This window comes from Hyla sarda, chromosome 2 (genome assembly GCF_029499605.1).
Source record: "Hyla sarda isolate aHylSar1 chromosome 2, aHylSar1.hap1, whole genome shotgun sequence".
NCBI classification, from domain to species: Eukaryota; Metazoa; Chordata; class Amphibia; order Anura; family Hylidae; genus Hyla; species Hyla sarda.
The window spans coordinates 29730119-29753346 of record NC_079190.1 but is presented as its reverse complement, the minus strand read 5'-3'; the positions used below and the strand labels follow the sequence as shown (position 1 = coordinate 29753346).

General features: G+C 42.6%; 1 protein-coding gene across 9 annotated transcripts in view; it reads left to right on the top strand.

Annotated features, from left to right (window-relative positions):
- SLC36A4 (solute carrier family 36 member 4) overlaps nucleotides 1–23228 on the top strand; it is a 312597-nt gene that overhangs the window by 55927 nt on the left and 233442 nt on the right. For all 9 annotated transcript variants that reach the window (XM_056561444.1, XM_056561448.1, XM_056561442.1 and 6 more), the window contains exons 9-10: nucleotides 5063–5232; nucleotides 9948–10117. In XM_056561444.1, the coding sequence (XP_056417419.1) occupies nucleotides 5063–5232; nucleotides 9948–10117 (340 nt within the window). The remainder of the gene's footprint in view (nucleotides 1–5062; nucleotides 5233–9947; nucleotides 10118–23228) is intronic.

The window sequence follows — 23228 nt, the reverse complement described above, 5'->3', positions numbered from 1 at the left end:
TGCAGAAGATTGTAGACACCTCTTATTCCTCGATAGAGGGCCACTGTTGAGTAGCCGCTCTGGTCCCATTTCTGGGTGTAGCAGAGAAGCAGTGCATGCGTGCCCAGTTTGTATGCCTTCCTGTCATCACATAACCATTGACGACAGGGTGAAAGATGCAAGGCTAATGTCAGAGAGATGTGTGTTTCTGATGGTTTTCTGCTCCGCCTTTCACAGATAGCAGGAAGGTAGTTGTACACAACTGTATGGAATGTGGAGAGTATGTAGAGCATGCATGAAGGACCGCTCACACAACAGATAGGATGAATTTGCATTAACATTTGTAAAGGATCATTTTCTTTCATGTCACAGGTGTCCCTAGCCATTAAAGCATATGGTTACCTTTTTGAATGAATTTTCATTCTTGCTTTTGTGATTATTTTTGTACAGAAAAAAACTTTCTTTATAGGTTTTAGTTTATCTTTTACAGCCTCTTGAAATGCCCTGCTATCAGTAAAGTCTGTCAGAGAAGCTATTCTCTAACTGGTTTATTATCAGCCTTTTTCTCTTCTTTCCTGAGCCAACTTCCCAGCTGAATTGGGACCCGATCAAAAGTTAAAACTGCTCTAATGGACTGAGGTCTGCTGACTATAAAGACCATTGGAGTCCAGTGACCTTATTGAAGATGGGTCTACTATGGTCATAAAGGAATGGACATGGTCAGTAACAATACTCGGATAAGCTGTCACATTTAAACAAGACTCAGTTGGTACTAAGAGGCCCAAGAAAATGTCCATCACACCACTACCAGCCTGAACCCTTGTTACAAGGCCGGATTGATCCACGTATTTGATGTTGTTTACACCAAATTCTGACTTTACCATCTGAATATTGTAGCTGCAATAGAGACTCATCAGACTAGGCAACGTTCTTCCAGTTTTCCATTGTCCAATTTTGGTGCCTAAGTTTCCTGTTCCTAGCTGACAGGAGTGGCACCTGGAGTGGTCGTCTTCTGCTGTAGCCCATCTGCTTCAAGGGTCGTCGTGTTATGCGTTCAGAGATGGAAATATGGATATCTTGCTTATAACCAGTGGTTATTTGAGTTACTATTGCCTTTGTTATCTCAAACTGGTCTTCCCATTCTCCTCTGATATTAACAAGACATTTTCCTCCACACAACTGCTGCTCACTTGATATTTTCTCTTTCAGACCATTCTCTATAAACCCTAGAGATGGTTGCGCTTGACAATCCAAGTAAATCAGATTCTGGAATACCAGCCCCTCTGGCAGCAACAGCAATACCATGTTCACAGTCAGTTAAAGGGGTACTTCACTACCCCAGTGTTAACATTTTGTCCCCCTAGGTGCGGGCTGCCGGTGTCGTGACGTCACTGTTAACAATAACACTGCTTTCTTTTTGTGAAATGGCTATTGCCTGTTCCTTCCCTCCAACTAAAAGTCCCAGGATCCCTTGTTTGTAAGTGTGAGGTCACTTTTCTCCCTCCCACACATCAACCACCCCACCCTTTGCAGCACAACTGAGCTACAATTCCCTGCAGCCCTGTGAAGATTGATCTCCCTCCCACCCAGGGGTCGCTCCACCCATTAAAGCACAGACACGCTCCCTTTTAAGACCTGACTAGTGATGTATTGTCTCGGGCTGTGCTTCAACCTGGGAAAACCTTAGACAACAATAATTTTGAATGCTGCTAAAAATGAACATCGGGGCAAAGAGCACTTAAGAATTGCGAGACCAATCCGGCATACCCCTTTAAAGGGAACTCTGGTACTTGTAAGCTTAAGCTCCATCCGCAGAATAATTGTATGATCGTGGGGGAACTGAAACGTTACGCACTTTACTTGTAGCTTGCTCTTTTATTGAAATTCTAATTTATTTACAACACTTACAAGAAGTGCAAAGTTTTGACAACTATTACTAAGAAATAACATTCCTACTTCTGGCTTAGATTTTATTTCTTTTTTTTATAAATATTGGAAAGTTTCCATGATGGTTAACTTCTCTCTTGTGACAGGAAGCATCAGACGTCTTCAGTATCACACCTTGATGGTGGTGTGTGAATTATTATTATTTTTTTTTAAAACATTATATTTTACTAACTATTTTGCTGTAATATAAAAAAAAAAAGCAGCTCTCATTTTGTTGACTTTCATGACATTACATTTATCATTTGTAAATCGGCCCACATCTTCCTACAGAACCCTAGCCCTGCGTGTTCATCTTGGCACAGTCCTCTTTAACCTCCCTATATTACAGCACGCTGTCACTTGATAGATGATCGGCCTTGGGGAATAATACACATTTAGCCTTTCTATCCCAGTAAAGCGGAAAAGAATGGCGGCAAATTAATTGAGAGAGGTTTCCTTTCTGCTAAATGGCACCTTAGGCCATTAATATCGATAGCGTCTGATAGTTTGGGAGCAGCCTCATCGGTCCCTTTGGCACTTTCTGCATAACACAGTGAATGCTCTATTCATCTGCGATCATATGTGTACAGAGAGGCTAGAACATAACCAGTATTTTCCTGATAATATTCATTGGGCTGTATTAATGACATTACCAATTGGCGTTAAAGGGGTATTCTGGCCAAAGTTCTTTGAATAGGGGATTAGATATCTGATCGTGGGGGGCCTTCCGCTGGGACCCCCCGCGATCTCCGTGCAGCACCCGCGTTCTATGCGGGACTGCTGCTCCAGTCTCGGAAACCTCTGTGTTTCTGGGACTGGAGACGTGACGTCACACCACACCCCTTCGTGACATCATGCCCGCTATATTCATGTCTATGGGAGGGGGCGTGATGGCAGACTAGAGCAGCAGCCCCGCATAGAGATCCTGAGGGGTCCTAGGAGCACCCCTCCCCCCCATGATCAGACATCTTATGCACTATCGTTTGGCTATGGGATAAGATGTCTTTGGCCGTAATACCAATTTAAAAGGGTACTCCGCCCCTAGACATCTTATCCCCTATCCAAAGGATAGGGGATAAGATGTCTGATCGTGGGGGTCCTGCTGCTGGGGACCCCCGCCATCTCAGCTGCGGCACCCCAGACATCTGGTGCATGGAGTGAACTTCGCTCCGTACCGGATGACTGGCGATGCGGGGCGCACTCGTGACGTCATGGCTACACCCCCTTAATTCAAGTCTATGCAAGTCTAGACCTGCATCAAAGGGCCGTGGCCGTAAAGTGCTCTGCGGGCACAGAACAGGGCTTAGAAGTGAAGGCACATCATTGGCCTTTTGGAGAGAGGATTTAGCTGTAATGGATGTTGGGGGCCTTGTTCCATTTACAAAACCCCCATGGTGCCATAACAGTGGACCCCCCCACAAGTGACCCCATTTTAGAAACTACACCCCTCAAGGAATGTAACAAAGGGTGCAGTGAGCATTTCTACCTCACTGGCATTTGACCTATTTTTGGAAAACTGGGCTGTGAACATGAAACATTTATTTTTTTGTATTCACACACTCCTGTTCCAAATATCTGTCAGACACCTGTGGGGTGTAGATGCACCCCTTGTTACATTCCTTGAGAGGTGTAGTTTCCAAAATAGGGTCACATGTCGGTCCTATTTTTTTTTTTTGTGTATTTCTCAGAACTGCTGCAACTATCAGCCACCCCTGTGCAAATCACCAATTTGGGCGTCAAATGTACATGGTGCGCTCTCACTCCTGAGCCATGTAGTGCACCTGCAGAGCATTTTATGTTCACATATGAAATATTTCTTTACTCGGGAGAAATTCCGGTACAAATTTTGGGGATCTTTTTCTCCTTTTTTCTTCTTGTGGAAATACCAGCATGTTACTGATTTTTTTTTTTTTACACTAACATGCTTGTGTAGCTCCCATTCTTTCCCTTTTCATAAGGGTTAAAAGGAGCAAAAGCCCCCAAAATTTGTAACGCAATTTTTTCCGAGTAGGGAGATACCCCTTATTTGGGCTTAAACTGTTGCCTTGAAATCCGGAGTGAGAGAGCTCCATGTGCATTTGAGGCCTAAATTAGGGATTTGTATACCCTAGGGCAGTGTTTCCCAAACATGGTTCCTCCAGCTGTTGCATATCTACAACTCCCAGTATGTCCGGACAGTCAAAAGGCATGCTGAGTGTTTTAGTTATGCAACAACTGAATTCACATAACTACAACTCCCCGCATGATGGGAGTTGTAGTTATGCAATATACAGTGGAAAAAAGTGCCACTAGCTCTTTCATAACTACAACTCCTAGCATGAACAGACAGCCAGAGGGCATGCTGGGAGTTGTAGTTGTATGCCCCAGCTGTTGCATAACTGCAACTCCCAGCATGCCCTTTTGCTGTGCATACTGGGAGTCGCACTTATGCAACAGCACACAGCCCCCACCTCCTGCCCAAATCCTCCCACCGCCGCCGTTTTCTTGCCTCAGAATTGACCGGCTAATTACGGCGATCACAGACAAGGGGGGGTCCCTGGGCGTTTTGCCGAAGTGACTGCTGTTAGAGAACAGCAGCCATCCTGGCCTGATCACCTGATCATTCGGTGATGTGGTGATCCCCGGACACTGCAAGTTAATCTTGGCAGGACCGTACATTTACGGTGCATGTCCTTAAGGGGTTAAACAATTTATGCTACAGTAAATCTTCTGTGGGATCAGAACAGGCTTGGCCTTGGGGAACCATGAGCCTGTTCCTGGTTGTTTTCTTTTGGTAGGTTTTAACCACTACATACTGGGAACACAAGACCGGCCGTTCTGGAGATGCTCTGACCCAGTTATGTAGACATCACATTTCATCCCTTGTTACAGTCACTCAGATCCCTACATTTGCCCAATTTTCCTGTATCTATCCCGTCAAATTCAAGAACTGACTACTCACTTGCTACCTAATATATAGCCCCCAACCTCTTGGCGGGGGCCATTGTCACCAGTCATTGCATGCTATTTACTTTAGTGGTTTTAATCTTATGGCTAATAGATATTTTAATACTGAATATTAAGGGAACATATAACCCTCTCACAGATGGTATTTCACATAGGATGTAATTTCAAACAAGTCATTATTCTCTTTCTTTGTTGATTCTTTGTATTACAGGTTCTCCCCCTGGAAAACCGAATGAAAGAAAAGGGAGAATTTCCCCGCGCCTTGAACATTGGAATGGCTATAGTGACAGTTCTGTATATCTCTCTGGCCACAGTGGGGTACCTGAGTTTTGGAGACAAAATCAAAGGCAGCATTACTCTAAACCTTCCTCAAGATTCCTGGTGAGTGCCTTTTATTCATCTTATCTTTTAGAAATCATTGTGTGATTCTTTTTTTTTTTCTTGCATAGAACATTTAATATGTAATGCAATATAAGCCATCAGCTCCTCCTCAGATCATTTCTACATATTCTACAGTTATTTAATAAGGATGTTTTGTGATACTGTTGGAGAGAATGTAACAAGGCTCATCATTTGGGCAGGGGGCACATGATATGGACAGAAGTACTGGTACACTAACAAATTACAAACAAGAACATTACAGTAGTACACTGCTAGATATATATACCGTATTTTTTGCCGTATAAGACGCACTTTTTCTTCCCCAAAACTGAGGGGAAAAAGTCGGTGCGTCTTATACGGCGAATACACCCCTATCGCGGCGGTCCCTGCGGCCATCAACGGCGGCTAATACAGGACATCACCGATCGCGGTGATGCCCTGTATTAACCCTTCAGACGCGGCGATCAAAACTGACCGCCGCGTCTGAAGGGAAAGTGACACTAACCCGGCTGTTCAATCGGGCTGTTCGGGACCGCCGCGATTTCACCGCGGCGGTCCCGAACAGCCCGACTGAATAGCCGGGTTAGTGCTTACAGGACACCGGGGGGGGGGATCTTACCTGCCTCCTCGGTGTCTTCTCCGTTAAGGGATCCCCAGTATGGCCAACTCTCTCCTTCCTCATCATCACGTCGTCGCGTACGTGTATCGGCGTGCGTAACGACGTGATGGCAGCGACGGAGAGCGAGGATACCCGGCCGGCAGAAGAGACGTTCCGGAGCGACGGGGACACGGCGACAGCGATGGAGCGACATCCAGGGCAGCGGTGACGGGTCCGGAGCGGCGGGGACACGTGAGTATTACCTCCTATGCAGTGGTCTTCAATCTGCGGACCTCCAGATGTTGCAAAACTACAACTCCCAGCATGCCCGGACAGCCATTGGCTGGGAGTTGTAGTTTTCCAACATCTGGAGGTCCGAGGGTTGAAGACCACTATTGGGTTCCAAATCTTTATTTTTTTAGATTTTGCACCTATAAATTCGGTGCGTCTTATACGCCGGTGCGTCCTATAGGGCGAAAAATACGGTGTGTGTGTATGTATATACATACATACAGTCATGGCCGTAAGTGTTGGCACCCCTGAAATTCTTCTTGAAAATGAAGTATTTCTCACAGAAAAGGATTGCAGTAATACATGTTTTGCTATACACATGTTTATTTCCTTTGTGTGTATTGGCACTAAACCAAAAAAGGAGGGAAAAAAAACTAAAAACTCAAAGAATGGGCTGGACAAAATTATTGGCACCCTTAACTTAGTATTTGGTTGCACACCCTTAGGAAAAAATTACTGAAATCAGTCACTTCCTATAACCATTAATAAGCTTCTTACACCTCTCAGCCGGAATGTTGGACCACTCTTCCTTTGCAAACTGCTCCAGATCTCTCTTATTGGAAGGCGCCTTTTCCCAACAGCAATTATAAGATCTCTCCACAGGTGATCAATGGGATTTAGATCTGGACTCATTGCTGCCACTTCAGGTTTAAATGATTTTTATTGTTTTTTGAGAAAATTTTTGCAAGAAATGTTGGCCAAAGGAAACAAAAACCGGCCAAAAGAACATTACAAAACAATGTATCATATCCGTATAGAATTAGAATCGAACAAACACTCAATACTATTATAGGTTTATCTATCTATAAAATTGAATAGAAAAATTATAAGGAGATTGCATAGTCATATCCGGTTAAATTATATAAATTAGTTTGAGTAAAAGAATTAAAGTTGCATATAATCATAATCACTAAGTATTATATAATCATACTTATGATGCAACTCTCCAGCGCTTTGTTGTCATCCATTTCTGGTGCATTTTGACTTATGTTTGGGGTCATTGTCCTGCTGGAAGACCCAAGATCTTGGATGCAAACCCAGCTTTCTGACACTGGGCTGTACAGTGAGACCCAAAATCCATTGGTAATCCTCAGATTTCATGATGCCTTGTACACATTCAAGGCCCCCAGTGCCAGAGGCAGCAAAACAACCCAAAACATCATATTTCACTGTAGGTACTGTGTTCTTTTCTTTGTAGGCCTCATTCTGTTTTCGGTAAACAGTAGAATGATGTGCTTTACCAAAAAGCTCTATCTTGGTCTCATCTGTCCACAAGACATTTTCCCAGAAGGATTTTGGTTACTCAAGTTCATTTTGGCAAAATGTAGTCTTGCTTTTTTATGTCTCTGTGTCAGCAGTGGGGTCCTCCTGGGTCTCCTGCCATAGCGTTTCATTTCATTTAAATGTCGACGGATAGTTTGCACCGACACTGATGTTCCCTGAGCCTGCAGGACAGCTTGAATATCCTTGGAATTTGTTTGGGGCTGCTTATCCACCATCCGGACTATCCTGCGTTGACACCTTTCATACATTTTTCTCTTCCGTCCACGCCCAGGGAGATTGGCTACAAGTGCCATGGGTTGCAAACTTCTTGATAGTGTTGCGTGCTGTGGACAAAGGCAAATCTAGATCTCTGGAGATGGACTTGTAACCTGGAGATTGTTGATATGTTTCCACAATTTTGGTTCTCAAGTCCTCAGACAGTTCTCTTCTCCTCTTTCTGTTGTCCATGCTTAGTGTGGAACACACAGACACACAATACAAAGACTAAGTGAACTTCTCTCCTTTTTATGTGCTTTCAGGTGTGATTTTTATATTGCCCATACCTGTTACTTCCCCCAGGTGAGTTTAAAGGAGCATCACATTCTTGAAACAATCTTATTTTTACACAATTTTGAAAGGGTGCCAATAATTTTTTCCAGCCCATTTTTTGGAGTTTGGTGACATTATGTCCAATTTGCTTTTTTTCCTCCCTTTTTTGGTTTAGTTCCAATACACACAAAGGGAATAAACATGTGTATAACAAAACATGTGTTACTGCAATCCTTTTCTGTGAGAAATACTTCATTTTTTAGAAAAATTTCAGGGGTGCCAACGTTAACGGCCATGACTGTATATCAAGACGTCCGATCTAAAGCAGTGGTACTGATGAAATATACATATCACAGCACCCAAAAAAAATTGCCACAGCACCTTTAGACTGAATAATGAGAAAGTTATAGAGGCCAGAATAAAACCATTTTTTAGGAAAAATTTATATATTAAGTCGAAACCGATATTAATTGATTTTACTCATACTGACCTAAAGAATACAGATACCATGTCAGTATTACTGTAACTTGCACAATTTCAAGTCAAAATTCCCCAAAAGTTCCAAAATGATGTTTTGTTTTTTCCCCAAAAAAATTACAAGAGAAAGGGGAACCAAGATATGCCGTCACCCCCTACAGTGACTTGGCAGGAATTCCCTAGGTGAAAATCAATATACGAATAAGACTAAATAATTCATCCTATGAGGTATATATATATTATATATATATATATATATATATATATATATATATATATATATATATATATATATTAGTATAAAATATTACTTTTACTAGAATTGTGTACATGTAATGGCCCACTAAATGATACACATGTAAGAAGATGAACACCGAAAAAAGAGATACCTTACATAAAAGTAAGTAGTAGTGCACTCAATACAAAGAAAAAAATTGTGCACAGAGGAAATGATAATAGAGTTTAAAAATGTTAAACTTTATTAAACAAAGAAATAGATCATTTATAATCAAAAATATATAAGATAGAAAATGGAGGCACCAGAGTACAACAAACAATGGGTGGGAAAAGGTCCTGGAGATTAAAATTTTTAGATTATTATTATATATTTATTTTATTTAAATTTTTATGTTTCATTAGAAAGTAGAATTAGTCCCCCCCCCCCCCCCCCCCCCCAAAAAAAAAAAAAAAAAAGCCCTTATACGGCTTGGTAGACTGAAAAATAAAAAGTTACATTTGCGCTTTTAGTAGAGAAAGAAAAAAAAAAAAGAAAAATTATGAGCAGAAACTAAAATTGGCCCAGTCATTAAAGGGTACCTTTCATCAAAAAAACTTTTGATATATTATAGATTAATGTATGCAGAATAACTTTCCAATAGTAGGTTATTAAAAAATATGCTTCTTTCTATTTAATTTTCCACTTTGAAAAAAGTCTCCCTACCAGCCCTTTTTTTTAATAGATTTCAGACTCATGCTGGAGTCCTAAATCTCAAACTGCAGCCGGAACACAGACAAACAGCACTGCTCACTGCTAGGGAGCAGTCCTGAGCTTGTCGGTGTCCCGGCTGCAGTCTGAGATTTAGGACTCCTGCATGAGTCTGAAATCTATTAAAAAAAAGGGCTGGTAGGGAGACTTTTTTCAAAGTGGAAAATTAAATAGAAAGAAGCATATTTTTTAATAACCTACTATTGGAAAGTTATTCTGCATACATTAATCTATAATATATCAAAAGTTTTTTTGATGAAAGGTTAAGTGTTAATATTGATTTCCCAAAAAGTGAGTGCTAAAATAATGGAAAGGATTTTCGGGTCTGTTTTGTAGTGCAGTTACCCCGTATGCCAGTGGTCTTCAAACCCTGGACCTCTAGATGCTGCGAAACTACAACTCCCAGCATGCCCGGACAGCCGTTGGCTGTCCGGGCATGCTGGAAGTTGTAGTTTCGCAACATCTGGAGGTCCGCAGTTTGGAGACCACCACTGTATGCTGTGTTTTAGGACCACTTGCTGTAATTCTGACCTTCCTTGTGCTCTCTTTCAGGCTTTATCAGCTGGTGAAGGCTCTTTACTGCTTTGGGATTTTTGTGACCTATGCAATTCAGTATTATGTTCCCGCCGAAATCATCCTGCCGCTGGTTACCTCAAGAGTGTCCAAGAAATGGAAGCTGCCCTGTGAGCTCGCCGTCAGGTCATTGCTGGTCTGTGCAACCTGTGAGTAGAATTGACCTTTTGATGAAGTCATCTGATAGGATGGGAAAACTCTATTGGGGGAGATTTATCCAAACCTGTCCAGAGGAAAAGTTGCTGAGTTGCCCATAGCAACCAATCAGATCGCTTCTTTCATTTTTCAGAGGCCTTTTCAAAAGTGAAAGTAGTGATCTGATTGGTTGCTATGGGCAACTCGGCAACTTTTCCTCTGGACAGGTTTTGATAAATCTCCCCCTATACTTGTATAGGGTTGTCTTATAAAGGCACTTTCTCTCTGTATGCCCTACTACGATTTTAGGAGCCAGAAAGGAGAGCCATTCATTTGAGGCGCCCCCTACATTTTATAGGAGAAGATACTTTTATGTTTATACAGTGATCCCTCAACATACCATACTATATGAATTGGTTCCAGGACCGTCATTGTATGTTGAGACCATAACTCTGTGGAAACCTGGTCATTTGGTCCTGAAGCCACCAAAATGTCATCCAAAAATAGGAAAAAGTGAGGATTAAAGAAAAATAAGTTCCGTATTTTTCGTCCTATAGGACGCACCGGCGTATAAGACGCACCCAATTTATAGGTGCAAAATCTAAAAAAATTAAGATTTTGAACCCAATAGTGGTCTTCAACCTGCGGACCTCCAGATGTTGCAAAACTACAACTCCCAGCATGCCCGGACAGCCATTGGCTGTCCGGGCATGCTGGGAGTTGTAGTTTTGCAACATCTGGAGATCCGCAGATTGAAGACCACTGCATAGGAGGTAATGCTCACGTGTCCCCTCTGCTCTCCGTCGCCGCCATCACGTCGGTACGCACGCCAACGCACGTACGCGCCGACGTGATGACGAGGAAGGAGAGTGCCGGCCATACAGGGGATCCCTGAACGGAGAAGACACCGAGGAGGCAGGTAAGGTCCCTCCCGGTGTCCTGTAAGCACTAACCCGGCTATTCAGTCGGGCTGTTCGGGACCACCGCGGTGAAATCGCGGCGGTCCCGAACAGCCCGACTGAACAGCCGGGTTAGTGTCACTTTCCCTTCAGACGCGGCGGTCAGCTTTGATCGCCGCGTCTGAAGGGTTAATACAGGGCATCACCGCAATCAGTGATGTCCTGTATTAGCCGCGGGTCCCGGCCGTTGATGGCCGCAGGGACCGCCGCGATAGGGGTGTATTCGCCGTATAAGACGCACCGACTTTTTCCCCCCACTTTTTCTTCCAAACTGGGGAAGAAAAAGTGCGTCTTATACGGCAAAAAATATGGTAGATAACTAATACAGATAAAACAAATCCTTACATGTAAAAGTAATAAAGATCTGCTGGGAGCTGTAATCACTGTCTATGTAGAGGACAGGAGTAGAGATGAGCGAATTTACAGTAAATTTGATTCGTCACGAACTTCTCGGCTCGGCAGTTGATGACTTATCCTGCATAAATGAGTTCAGCTTTCAGGTGCTCCCGTGGGCTGGAAAAGGTGGATACAGTCCTAGGAGACTCTTTCCTAGGACTGTATCCATCTTTTCCAGCCCACCGGAGCACCTGAAAGCTGAACTAATTTATGCAGGATAAGTCATCAACTGCCGAGCCGAGAAGTTCGTGACAAATCGAATTTACTGTAATTTCGCTCATCTCTAGACAGGAGCTTCTTCAGGGTCCTGCACAGAACACAATGTCCTAAAAAAGTAACATGGAGCTGCCCTCACCTGGTGTCCAAAGGAGCAGCTAACCCTGGTACAGGTAAAGAGTACAGAACATGTAATACCTCCCTGTACTGTAGAGGGCGCTACCAGACACCAGTCAGTGCATGCACTTCAGTAATACAGGGGTTTTACCAGTGAAATGTCCATTCTGATTGGTCGGTTCTTCCAGCCATTGACACATTTCACAGATCTGGACTGTTCATAGCATTGTATGTGAAGTTTGGTTTACAGTTAGGCTGGCTTCACATCACAAATTTTCAGTCCGTGTCAAAAATCTGACATGCTGAGAAAATGACCAGATCGTAGTCACTAGCAGACTACAATTGGGTCCGCAGCCCCATAATAGTTAATGGCTCCGTATCGTGCACAGATACGATTTCAGGCGATTTGTGCTTCTGAAATCGTATCTGTGCAGCAGACACTCAAATCGTGATATGAAGCCAGCCTTACAATTATCCAGAAAAGACCGAAAATATTATAACCTGAGGCCATTGTAAGTTGAGGGATCACTGTCCAGTGGTCCCTTAACATACAATGGTCATCCTGGAACAAAAAATATTGTATGTTGAAACCATTGTGAGTCCATAACTCTATGGAAACCTGGTAATTGGTTCTGAAGCCACCAAAATGTCATCCTAAAGTAAAAGAACCTAAAGAAAGAAGAAAAATAAGCACAAAAATAGTGCAAATATACCACGTTCTTACTTTTGAGTCTAAAGGGAGCAGCTAGAAACTTTCTAGACTGTTGGGATCTCTCCCATCTGTTCTGTGAAGATCGTCATGGAAAGGTGCTGAACATGATTACGGGTGGGTTACTGAGGCATATGTACTGATGCTTAGCGAGTCCCGTGCACGAGCCCTAATAATTACAAAAGGGCTTGTGATTGGAACTCGGTGAACATCTGTACGGTTGCCTCTGCGTCAGGGCCTTCCATCATGTCCAACATCTTTCCATGACAAACTTTGCTGAAGAGGCGGGAGAACAACGCTGGACTTCCACTTTAAAAAGAACTGCTTCATAACTGCAAGGAGTACTACAAATTCCAGCAGAACTTAAAGGGGTACTCCGCCCCTAGACATCTTATCCCCTATCCAAAGGATAGGGGATAAGATGTCAGATCACCGGGGTCCCGCTGCTGGGGACCCCGGGGATCGCTGCTGCAGCACCCCGCGATCATTACTGTACAGAGCGAGATCACTCTGCACGTAATGATGAGCAATACAGGGGCCGGAGCATCGTTACGTCACGACCCGACCCCCGTCAATACAAGTCTATGGGAGGGGGCGTGGCGGTCGTCACGCCCCCTGCCATAGACTTGCATTAAGGGGACGGGCCGTGATGTCATGAGGGGCGGAGCCATGACGTCACGCTGCTCCGTCCCCTGTATCGCCAGTCATTACGCACAGAGCGAACTCGCTCTGCGCAGTAATGATGGCGGAGTGCCGCAGCGGCGATCCCCGGGGTCCCCAGCAGCGGGACTGCGGCGATCTGACCTCTTATCCCCTATCCTTTGGATAGGGGATAAGATGCCAGGGGCGGATTACCCCTTTAAGGGTCTGCAGCAATCAGGGCACAGGAATGGGAAAAGAGTGTGGGGTGTATGTGTGAGTTTGTATGTGTGTTTGAACTTTACTGTACCTACTGGGACAGCATCTTGGTCTGGGTGGGAGACTTCAAAGCTTGCTGGGACTGGACTTCTACACTGCAGCAAACCTTCTTCACTTTACAGTAATGCTGGACCTCGAGGGTCTGTGATGTCCCTTTGATGTGGGGAAGAGGGAGGACGGCTCAGTCTGGTGATTGGATCAGTGCCCTGCACCACCAGCCAATCCTCCTGCTGTTCTTCCTGCAGGTCATTGAGGGGTTGGCCCAGATTGGGAAACTGTGCAGACAGCCTGGTACACGTGAATACCTACCTCTCACTGTGTCTCTGCTGGATGTGCATTGGGGTGTCGGCTGCAGCGGCGACATGACAGGGACCTTACTGAGCAGCCCAGCGGCAGTCAGGGAGCTGCTGATGATCCCAACATAGCATTGTAAGTTTATTCTGTATTCAACTTACCATGGGCTCTGAGATCCCATCATAAGTGGAAACAATATATCAGGGCCATTGTATGTAAGGGGGCCACTGTATTAAAGATTTTTGTAAAAAAGCTTTTTACCCCCACAGGTAAGTTTTTGGCACTTGAGAGAATTCATTCTTGTCTAACTTCTTTTTTCCCCTCATATGCTTCAGGCGTGTTTCGTGTACTTCCTCCCTATTTATCAGAGAGGTTCACGTTCTTCATTAATAGCTAATAAGTGTAGATCTACCAAGCGAGTTTCAAAATGTGGTGGCAAATATTTGCAATTTCCCAATTCTTGAAAGAAAATGAAAAAGTAGCATTATTTTTGCACAAATCACCCATTGCTGAAAATGTTATTATTTTTTATTTTTTTTTGAAAGATAAACAAAGGGTAAAACCAATGATAAACTTTCTCTCCTCTCTCCCCCCCCCCCCCATCCGATCTTTTGATAATCCAGAGTATTTGATCTACCTTCTATAGCAGAGGTCCTCAACCTTTTGTATGTTGCATGTCACATTTTATGGAATGGTGGTTTGGGGGTAATGATTTCAAAATTAAGGAGACACTGTTTAACCATTGAAAAATAAGAAATCAGGAAATTGAAAATATTTACAGAAATATAAATTAGAGAAAATGGCATAAATGGCACTCGCCTCTAATATGTAATTCTCTATTTTAATCTATTAAAATAAGATACTCTCCGGCAGAGTAGAAAGAAAATAAGGCTACAGCCATGGCCGTGTGTGCACGAGGCAATGGAGCCGTTTCATGGTCTGCAAGACCGCAAAATGATTCCATTGCCTTGTACATGCCCGGCCACGGCTGCTGCGTTATTTTCGTTCTACAGGTCTTTGAGTAGCCACTGGAATCTGATTTGTCCAGGACCCGATGATGGCATCTAGATCAGAAGAAATAAAACAACAAAAACAGAAAATAAATACACTAAAAGAGCTTACCTCTCACAAAAAAAATTGCGCACGTCTCTGAACCAGAAGATGAAAAAACATGGGGGGGAAATCGATCATTTGCTCAGTTTCTTGTGCTCAGCGTATGTCGCAAAAGCTATTGAGAGCCCTGTAATAAATCATTAGTATGAAGCTTCGTCTGTTTTATGTTCTGTGCGCAGAAAGTACATGAATCATATCATACATAACAAAAATCAAAACCAGCTCTTACACTTTTCCTGGTAGGTGTCTGCACTAATGGACAGGAACAGTAGCCTAAAGTAGATCAATATAGTAGTGACAGGGAATTTAGCAAACTGGATCCAAGTTAAAATATCTTCTTTAGTAAACAAAGTTAAAATGTAGTCCACACAACTGACTTGTTTCGGTCCACAGCCCTTAATCATAGACAGGATTAAGGTCTGTGGATCAAAACTCGTCAGGCTGTTGCGCATTTCTACATGTCATGTGGACTACGTTTTAACTTTGTCTAATAAAGAAGATATTTTTACCTTGATCCAGTTTGCTGAATTCCTTATCATTGCTATATTGATAAATCATATAATACACTGTAACTAAACTTAAAGGGGTATTCCAGGAATTTTTTTTTATTTGAATATGCTACAGGGGCTTTAAAGTTAGTGTAGTTCATAATATAGTGTCTGTACCTGTGTGTGACGGTTTTCTCACAATTCTTCTGTGATTTTCACCCCAATATTTATTTTTAACAGCATACAAAATGACTGTTGTCTCAGATTTTTCCCAGGTTGCAATGCGGCTGAGACCTGACTCACTAGTCAGCTGATGACAGGGAGCCTGTCTGCTTCAATGGGTGGAGGGATCAATCTGCAACTAATGCAACAGCTGTAGGCACCCTGATTTAAAACCACAGGTCTTTTGAATGGATGCAGCTCATTTATGTTTCAATGGGTGGGTTGGCTGATGTGTGGGAGGGAGGAAAATGGAATTATGGGATTTGTAGTCAAAAGAAGAAAACTCGAACTGGAAATACCAGTTCAAAAAAAACTAGCCACAGTGTTATGGTAATCTCACAACATAGCCATTTAGCCCAAAGATCCTTCCTAAGTGTCAGGATTCGGCAGGCTGGAGGTGGATCCTCTGTGTCAGAGAGGGATTGGCGTGGACCATACCGGTGGACTGGTTCTAAGTTGCTACTGGTATGCAAAGCGGGATGGTCTTGCTGCGGCGGTAGCAACCAGGTCGTGTCCACCGGTAACGGCTCAACCTCACTGACTGCTGAGAGTGGCGTGGGACAGGAGGACTAGACAGAGGCGAGGTCAGACGTAGCAGAAGGTCGGGGCAGGTGGCAAGGTACGTAGTCAAGGGCAACGGCAGAAGGTCTGGAAACGCTTTGACTAGGCACAAGGCAACAAGATTCGGCCAGGACAGGAAGGGGAAGTGGGTTTAAATAGGCATGGAGCAGGGAAGCTAATTACACTGATTGGGCCAGGCACCAATTAGTGGTGCACTGGCCCTTTAAATCTTAGAGAGCTGGCGCGAGCGCGCCCTAGAGAGCGGAGCCACGCACGCCAGGACGTGACAGCCGGGTAACAGGACAGGTGAGTAGATTGGGATGCGACCCACGAGCGGGCGCGTCCCGCTATGCGGATCGCATCCCCGCCGGCAGTGTCAGTGCAGCACTCCCGGTCAGCGGGTCTGACCGGGGCGCTGCAGAGAGGAGAACGCCGCGAGCGCTCCGGGTCCCTGCTCCTCCCCGGAGCGCTCGCGGCGTTCTCCTCTCTGCAGCGCCCCGGTCAGACACTAAGCATGTCCATTACTGTCTGCCAGGTACGTACTAAAATCACCTTATGGTGGAGAACCCCTTTAACCTTCTAAATAAACCGCCTCCTCTGTGGCGTCAGCATGTGATATTTTTTTATTGCAGTAAAACATTAAAAGTTGCATTTAATAAATTCCTTACATAATATAGACCCTGTTAAAAAGCTAAAGTCAGTGTGAGCTACGTACATCTCGCAAAAAGTCGCACATTTTTTTCAGTTTGAAGGCTGCTTAAAATTGTGCCACAATTCACTGCAACATGCTCAACATATATAGTGATTTATGATAAAGTTCCAAAAGTTTACCCCAAGATTAAAACTTTGGTGGAAATCTATCAATGCTTGAAGCTAATTTTTTGTAGCGCCCACCAGGAAAAAACTCAGAGATAAGTTGTGTAAAAAAAAAAAAAAGTTTGGAAACAGTTGTACAATGGTTTTCTTTTCTCCCCTTCCCCCTAGAAAACTGGCCCATACAAAAAAAAAGAAAAAAAAACAATTATCACATTTAGCGTACGTTCCCATATGGCGTATTTTGCTGCGTATTTGCTGCACATTGAAGTCAATGGGAAGCAAAATCAACTGCATATTTTGCTAGCCATTGATTTCAATGGGAAAGAAAATACACAGCAGCAAATACGCAACAAAATACGCCATATGGGTGCAATACCATACACTGGATCTGCTGCAGATTTTAAAAGGCAATTCTTATGTACCTCTAACTGCTTTGTAAAATCCGCAACTGCAGATTGCCATTACGCAATTGCGGATTCCATGTATATGAATGCACCCTTAGGGCTCGTTCACACAGGTGGATTTTATTGTGAGATACAGTATGTTTCAGCCTGCCCACATTCAAGCTCGCAGCGTGAAACATTCTGCTGGTAAATCCGCCCATGTGAACGAGTCCTTTACAATTGACACTGATTTTAGGGTGCGTTCACACGCTCTTAGTTTTTGCGGGTTTTCCGCTGCGTATTTAAAAGGGGCGGGCTCTTCTCGGCTGTCGGCAGCAGATTTTCCACGGAGGAATTTACGCTGCGGAAAATCTGCCGCAAGCCCTATTGAAGTCAGTAGGGACTGCGGCGTATTTTCCGCAGCGTAAATTCCGCCGCAAAAAATCTGCTATGGACAGCCGAGAAGAGCCCGCCCCTTTTAAATACGCAGCGGAAAACGCAAAAGGCCTCTTTTGAGCTGGAAACTAATAAACAAAAAAAAAATACCTGCAGACTAAAAAAAAAAACTGCATATGAAAATAACCTCTAAATGCAGCGCTGATGAATGCTGATAAAAGGGTTAAGGTGTAAAAACGAGAATCAATTCGCCATTTAAACTCTTTTCTTCCGTTTTAAGGCTTTTTACGTGGGTTATGAAGATTATGAAGAGATGAAAGGAAATGTTTTATGTTTTCCACAGTAAATGGAGTTTTATTTTGCTAGTTAATTTTTTTATTTTTTTTTATTTACTTTTGGAAGTTTTTCCAATCTGTATTTTTTTTTTATACTATATTATTTTCAGACTTTTTTCCAAACGAGTCCAATAACATTGGATGTTCTCGCTTTTGATAATTTTCATTCCTTTGTGTTGTGGATGAATGATAAAACCGGCTCACTTGGAATCATACCATTCAAAGTCAGGGCTTCTTTTTTCCGCTCTTTTCCGCAAAAGCTTTTAAACTCTGCGAAGTATGGATTCAATTATTTGCAGCAGAGGGAAATGAAAGGGAGATCTACTTTTTTTTTTTTTTTTTTTTTATATACATTTTTTTTTATACTACTTCTGAAATCAGTCTTGTGAAATGACCCCATTCTGTCTCATTCATCTGATAGGCGGCTTAACTAAATATATTGTGTGAACCAATTCAAAACATGGATATCCCTTTCCTCCCCTGTAGAAAAATAAAAATCCACAGACACGGGACCGATATTACTATATATGTTTTCCATCGCTCAACTCTATAATATGCATAGCTTGAACACATTAAAAGAGTCAACATGCCGTATTTTTCGCCGTATAAGACGCAGTTTTCTTCCCCAAAACTGGGGGCGGAAAAGTTGGTGCGTCTTATACGGCGAATACACCCCTATCACGGCGGTCCCTGCGGCCATCAACAGCCGGGACCCGCGGCTAATACAGGACATCACCGATCGCGGTGATGCCCTGTATTAACCCTTCAGACGCGGCGATAAGAGCTGACCGCAACGTCTGAAGCGAAAATAACACTAACCCGGCTGCTCAGTCGGGCTGTTTGGGACCGTCACGGTGAAATTGTGGCGTCCCGAACAGCTTACAGGACACCGAGAGGGACCTTACCTGCCTCCTCGGTGTCTGCTCCGTGCCGGGATCCCCTGCATGGCTGGCGCTCTCCTTCGACATCATCATGTCGTTGCGCACGCCGTCCCGTCATCCAATAGGTGCGGCGTGCGTAGCGACGTGATGACGGCGACAGAGAGCATGGATCCCGGGGAAGACTACGTCCGGAGCGTCGGGGACACCCCGGGGACGCGGTGACATCGATGGAGCGACATTCAGGGCAACTGTGACGGGTCCGGAGCGGCGGGGACACGTGAGTATTACCTCCTATCCAGTGGTCTTCAACGCGGACCTCCAGATGTTGCAAAACTACAACTCCCAGCATGCCCGGACAGCCGTTGGCTGTCCGGGCATGCTGGGAGTTGTAGTTTTGCAACATCTGGAGGTCTGCAGGTTAAAGGTCACTGTTGGGTGCAGAATCTTTTTTTTCCTAGATTTTGCACCTTTAAAATAGGATGCGTCTTATATGCCGATGCGTCCTATAGGGGGAAAAATACGGTAATTAACCATTGGGAACTGTTCTGCACACACTCCTCCGAGTTGTGATTTTATTACAGGGACGTGTACACACAGACTCAAAAGGGGGCTTGAGCCCCTGCCCTTTTAAAGCTAAGGTACCACTTGTATTTTTTTTGGTGTGCTTTCCCCCAAAAAACGCCAAATTGGCCCCCATGGCGTTTTTTCATTGAAAAAACCCTGCAGCCAGGTGTTAGCTGTAAATCAATGAGAAATCGCTAAATTCTTTTTCCACTTTGCATTTTTCAGTCCTTGGCAGTTTTGCAAAGTCGCAGCATGTTGAGCCTATGGCGTTTTTTTCCCCCTGTAAATCGTGGTGGTTTTCTCCCATAGAAGTCTAATGAGTAAAAAAAAATGCCAAGAAAAACGACATGTGGGTTTTAACTTTGGCGTTTTTTGCCAGCAGTTTTTATTCTTTAGCAATCCAAAAAAGTGATGGAGATCCGTTTTTATTTTTTATTTTTATTTTTTTATAAAATTTTGTAGAGTACCATTAAAAAATTATAATAATAAAAATGATACAGTAATGATAGAAAAAATTGTATTTAAGGAAATGTATCTTTTTTATAACAAAATATTTATTCATTTTTAAACAGGGATCAATTTATGTGGGTGGACAGGGAACTAAAAATGTAGCCGACAATAATAAAAATATAGAAAGGGGCCATTTAAATTTAAAAATAATATATTTGTTATAATACATTTTTTTATTTTTATTAGTAATGTATTTTAATAATGTATCGAATAAAGTGTGTGTGTGTGTGTGTGTGTGTTTTTAACTTTTTAAACATTTTTTTTCTTTATTTTATTTTTTGGTAGTACTACTACTCCCAGCATGGAACACACTGTTCCATGATGAGAGTAGTAGTACCTGTACTAATTGACAGATCGTCCCGGGTATCACTATATGACACCCATTGCAATCGTCCTGTATAATGTATAGATGCGGACGGCCGCTCTTCTATGGCCCCCTGCACTGACGTATATATACACCTATTCATATTTCCTGCAGAGAGCTGTGATTGGCCAGATGGTTCCAGCCAATCACAACTGTCTGCGGGAAATATGAATAGGTGTATATATACGGCAGTGCAGGGGACCATAGAAGAGTGGCCGCCGCATCGATACATTATACAGGAGGATCACAGTGGGTGTCAGAAGTGACAACCACTGTGATCTTTCCTTAACTACAGGTACTACTGCTCCCAACATGGAGCACACAATGCTCCATGCTGGGAGCTGTAGTACCTGCATTAATATACAGATCGCAACAGGTGTCAGAAGTGACACCCGCTGCAATCTGTCTGTTAATGCAGCAGGTACTACAGCTCCCAGCATGGAGCAGAGTGTGCCTGTAGTACCTGCAGTTAAATAAAGATCACAGCGGGTGTCACTCCTGACACCCGATGTGATCATCCATAATATAGCAGAGTGGTGATTGGCTGCCACCATTCAGCCAATCACCACTCTGGTCTCTGTACTATACACCGGCCAGTGATGTGAATTTCTATTCTCATCACTGGCCGGTGTATAGTACAGAGATCAGAGTGCTGTAGAGAGCCGTTCCGCAACTCTGCTATATTATGGATGATCGCATCAGGTGTCAGGAGGGACACCTAGGGCGATCTGTCTAGTAGTTCAGGTACTACTACTCCCATCATGGACTGTGTTCCATGCTGGGAGTAGTACTACCTAAAAAATAAAAGGGAAAAAAAAAATGTCAAAAACACACTCTATTAAACACATTATTAAGACCTTACTAATAAAAAATTTTAACAAAATAAATTTTTACAAATATAGTATTTATACATTTAAATGGTCCCTTTCTAAATTGTTATTATTTTCGGCTATATTTTTAGTTCCCTGCCTGCCCACATAAATTGATCCCAGATTATAAATTAATTAAAATTTCGTTCTAAAAATTATAAATTTAGTTAAATACGTATTTTTTTCCCCATCCCTACTGCATCCTTTTTTTTTTTTTGGTACCCAAATGTTGAAAAAAAACAGTCAAAGGGGCCAAAAAAGCAATTTCCACTCGAAGGCAAAAAACGGCAGAAAAAACGCCAAACACAGAAAAATGCAGCTTTTTTTTTTTCTTGCGTTTTTTTGGGGCCAGAAAAAAACATGTCGAAACTTAGCCTAATGCACCTGCCCTATAATGCCTTCACTGATTGGATGCAGATCTCATTCAGCTGACATGATTGCTGGAGGTCCCTTACCTCAGGAATTGTGTTGTGTTAAGATATGTATGGTATTTACAAAGATTTTTTTTTTATAAGTGCCTTTTCTTTTTTTTAACTTGAGCCCCTGCCCCCCAAAATCTCTGTGCTCGTCCCTGATCGTGTATGTACAGCCCAGATGTCAAATCACTTGAACCACAATGCACTTTGAATAATATAACGTCAAAACTGAAGATAACTGACCTCAACCCACTTATGAGTCTCAGCTACTGGAGTCTAGCCAGATAATTAGATGACAAGGTGCATTGATAAGACTCAACACCATCTCTCTGCAGAGCCAGAGGAATTATGGGAAATGTAGGCAGCATTAGTAAATTATTTGAAAATTGAATTGCAGTATGACTGAAAACTAACGCCTGCCACATCTGCCAAAACAGGTAAGCACAAGGCATACACAACAACCTCTACATTATTCTCTAATATGTCTCTGTGCCGTAGAGACTTATCAAAAATTTTGATTGGACGGTGTCTTGAGTGCTCAGACCTCCACTAATCACAATAATGAGCCGGGAGGCGTGCATGCTGTGTCATGTGATCAGGACAAACTCATAATGTCAATCTATGGGTCTGTCCTAGTCTACTTTCTGTACTCATTCCGTGTTTGGTTGGGGTCTGAACACTAAGACTCGAACCGATAAAGCTTTTTGTTCCTATACCAAAAGTTTAGCTTTTATTGACCGGTAAGTACTCTTTCATTTTAAATGCAACACAATTATCCAGTTGTTAGTAAAACACTAGAGGGCGCCAGATGACATTCTGCCTAATTTCGCGGTTTTAAACACTGTATCTGGACTGTTTAGAAAACAATACATTCTATAAATATAGATTACAACCTTACTATTAATTGAAATGTTATTTTGGAATCAAAATATAATTCATGCAATAATAATAAGTAATCGTTATTAATAACTATATAATAATTATTATAAATAATAATTAATATTAATATAATGTTGTTGTAGTTGTTAATAATAATAATAATAATAAAAAAATATATATTATTATTGTACAGAGCTTACTGCAAGTATATATCGAGTATATAGAGTAGACCTTTCAGGTCTCATCTTTGTGTAAAAACAATAGGTCACTGAGCTCCATAGTCGTTTACTAATTTTATTCAGAATTCTCATGTACCAAACTATTGCTGCCAAGTCTTATTGAGATATTCTCAAATTGTGTCCTTATTCTATTTTTTGGGAATGAAAAACAGACCAACAATGGATGTTTATGTCTCAATACCAGCCCTTTTTATTTACTTTTCTGAGTTCAATATGTACCTTAATTTAATTGCTGGAAAATTCAAGATTCAGTGTCCTTACTTTCAGCTATTTATGTGAAATATGACTATATAATTTGTAAAGCATTTTGGGTCGTCAATGTCCCAAAATATAGCCCTATGTATTACATCTAGGATGCCAGCTGTTGCAAAATACAACTCCCAGCATGCCTGAACAGCCAAAGTTGTAGTTTTACAACAGCTGGAGGCATCTAACTCAGTGTTTCCCAAACAGTGTGCCTCCAGCTGTTGCAAAACTACA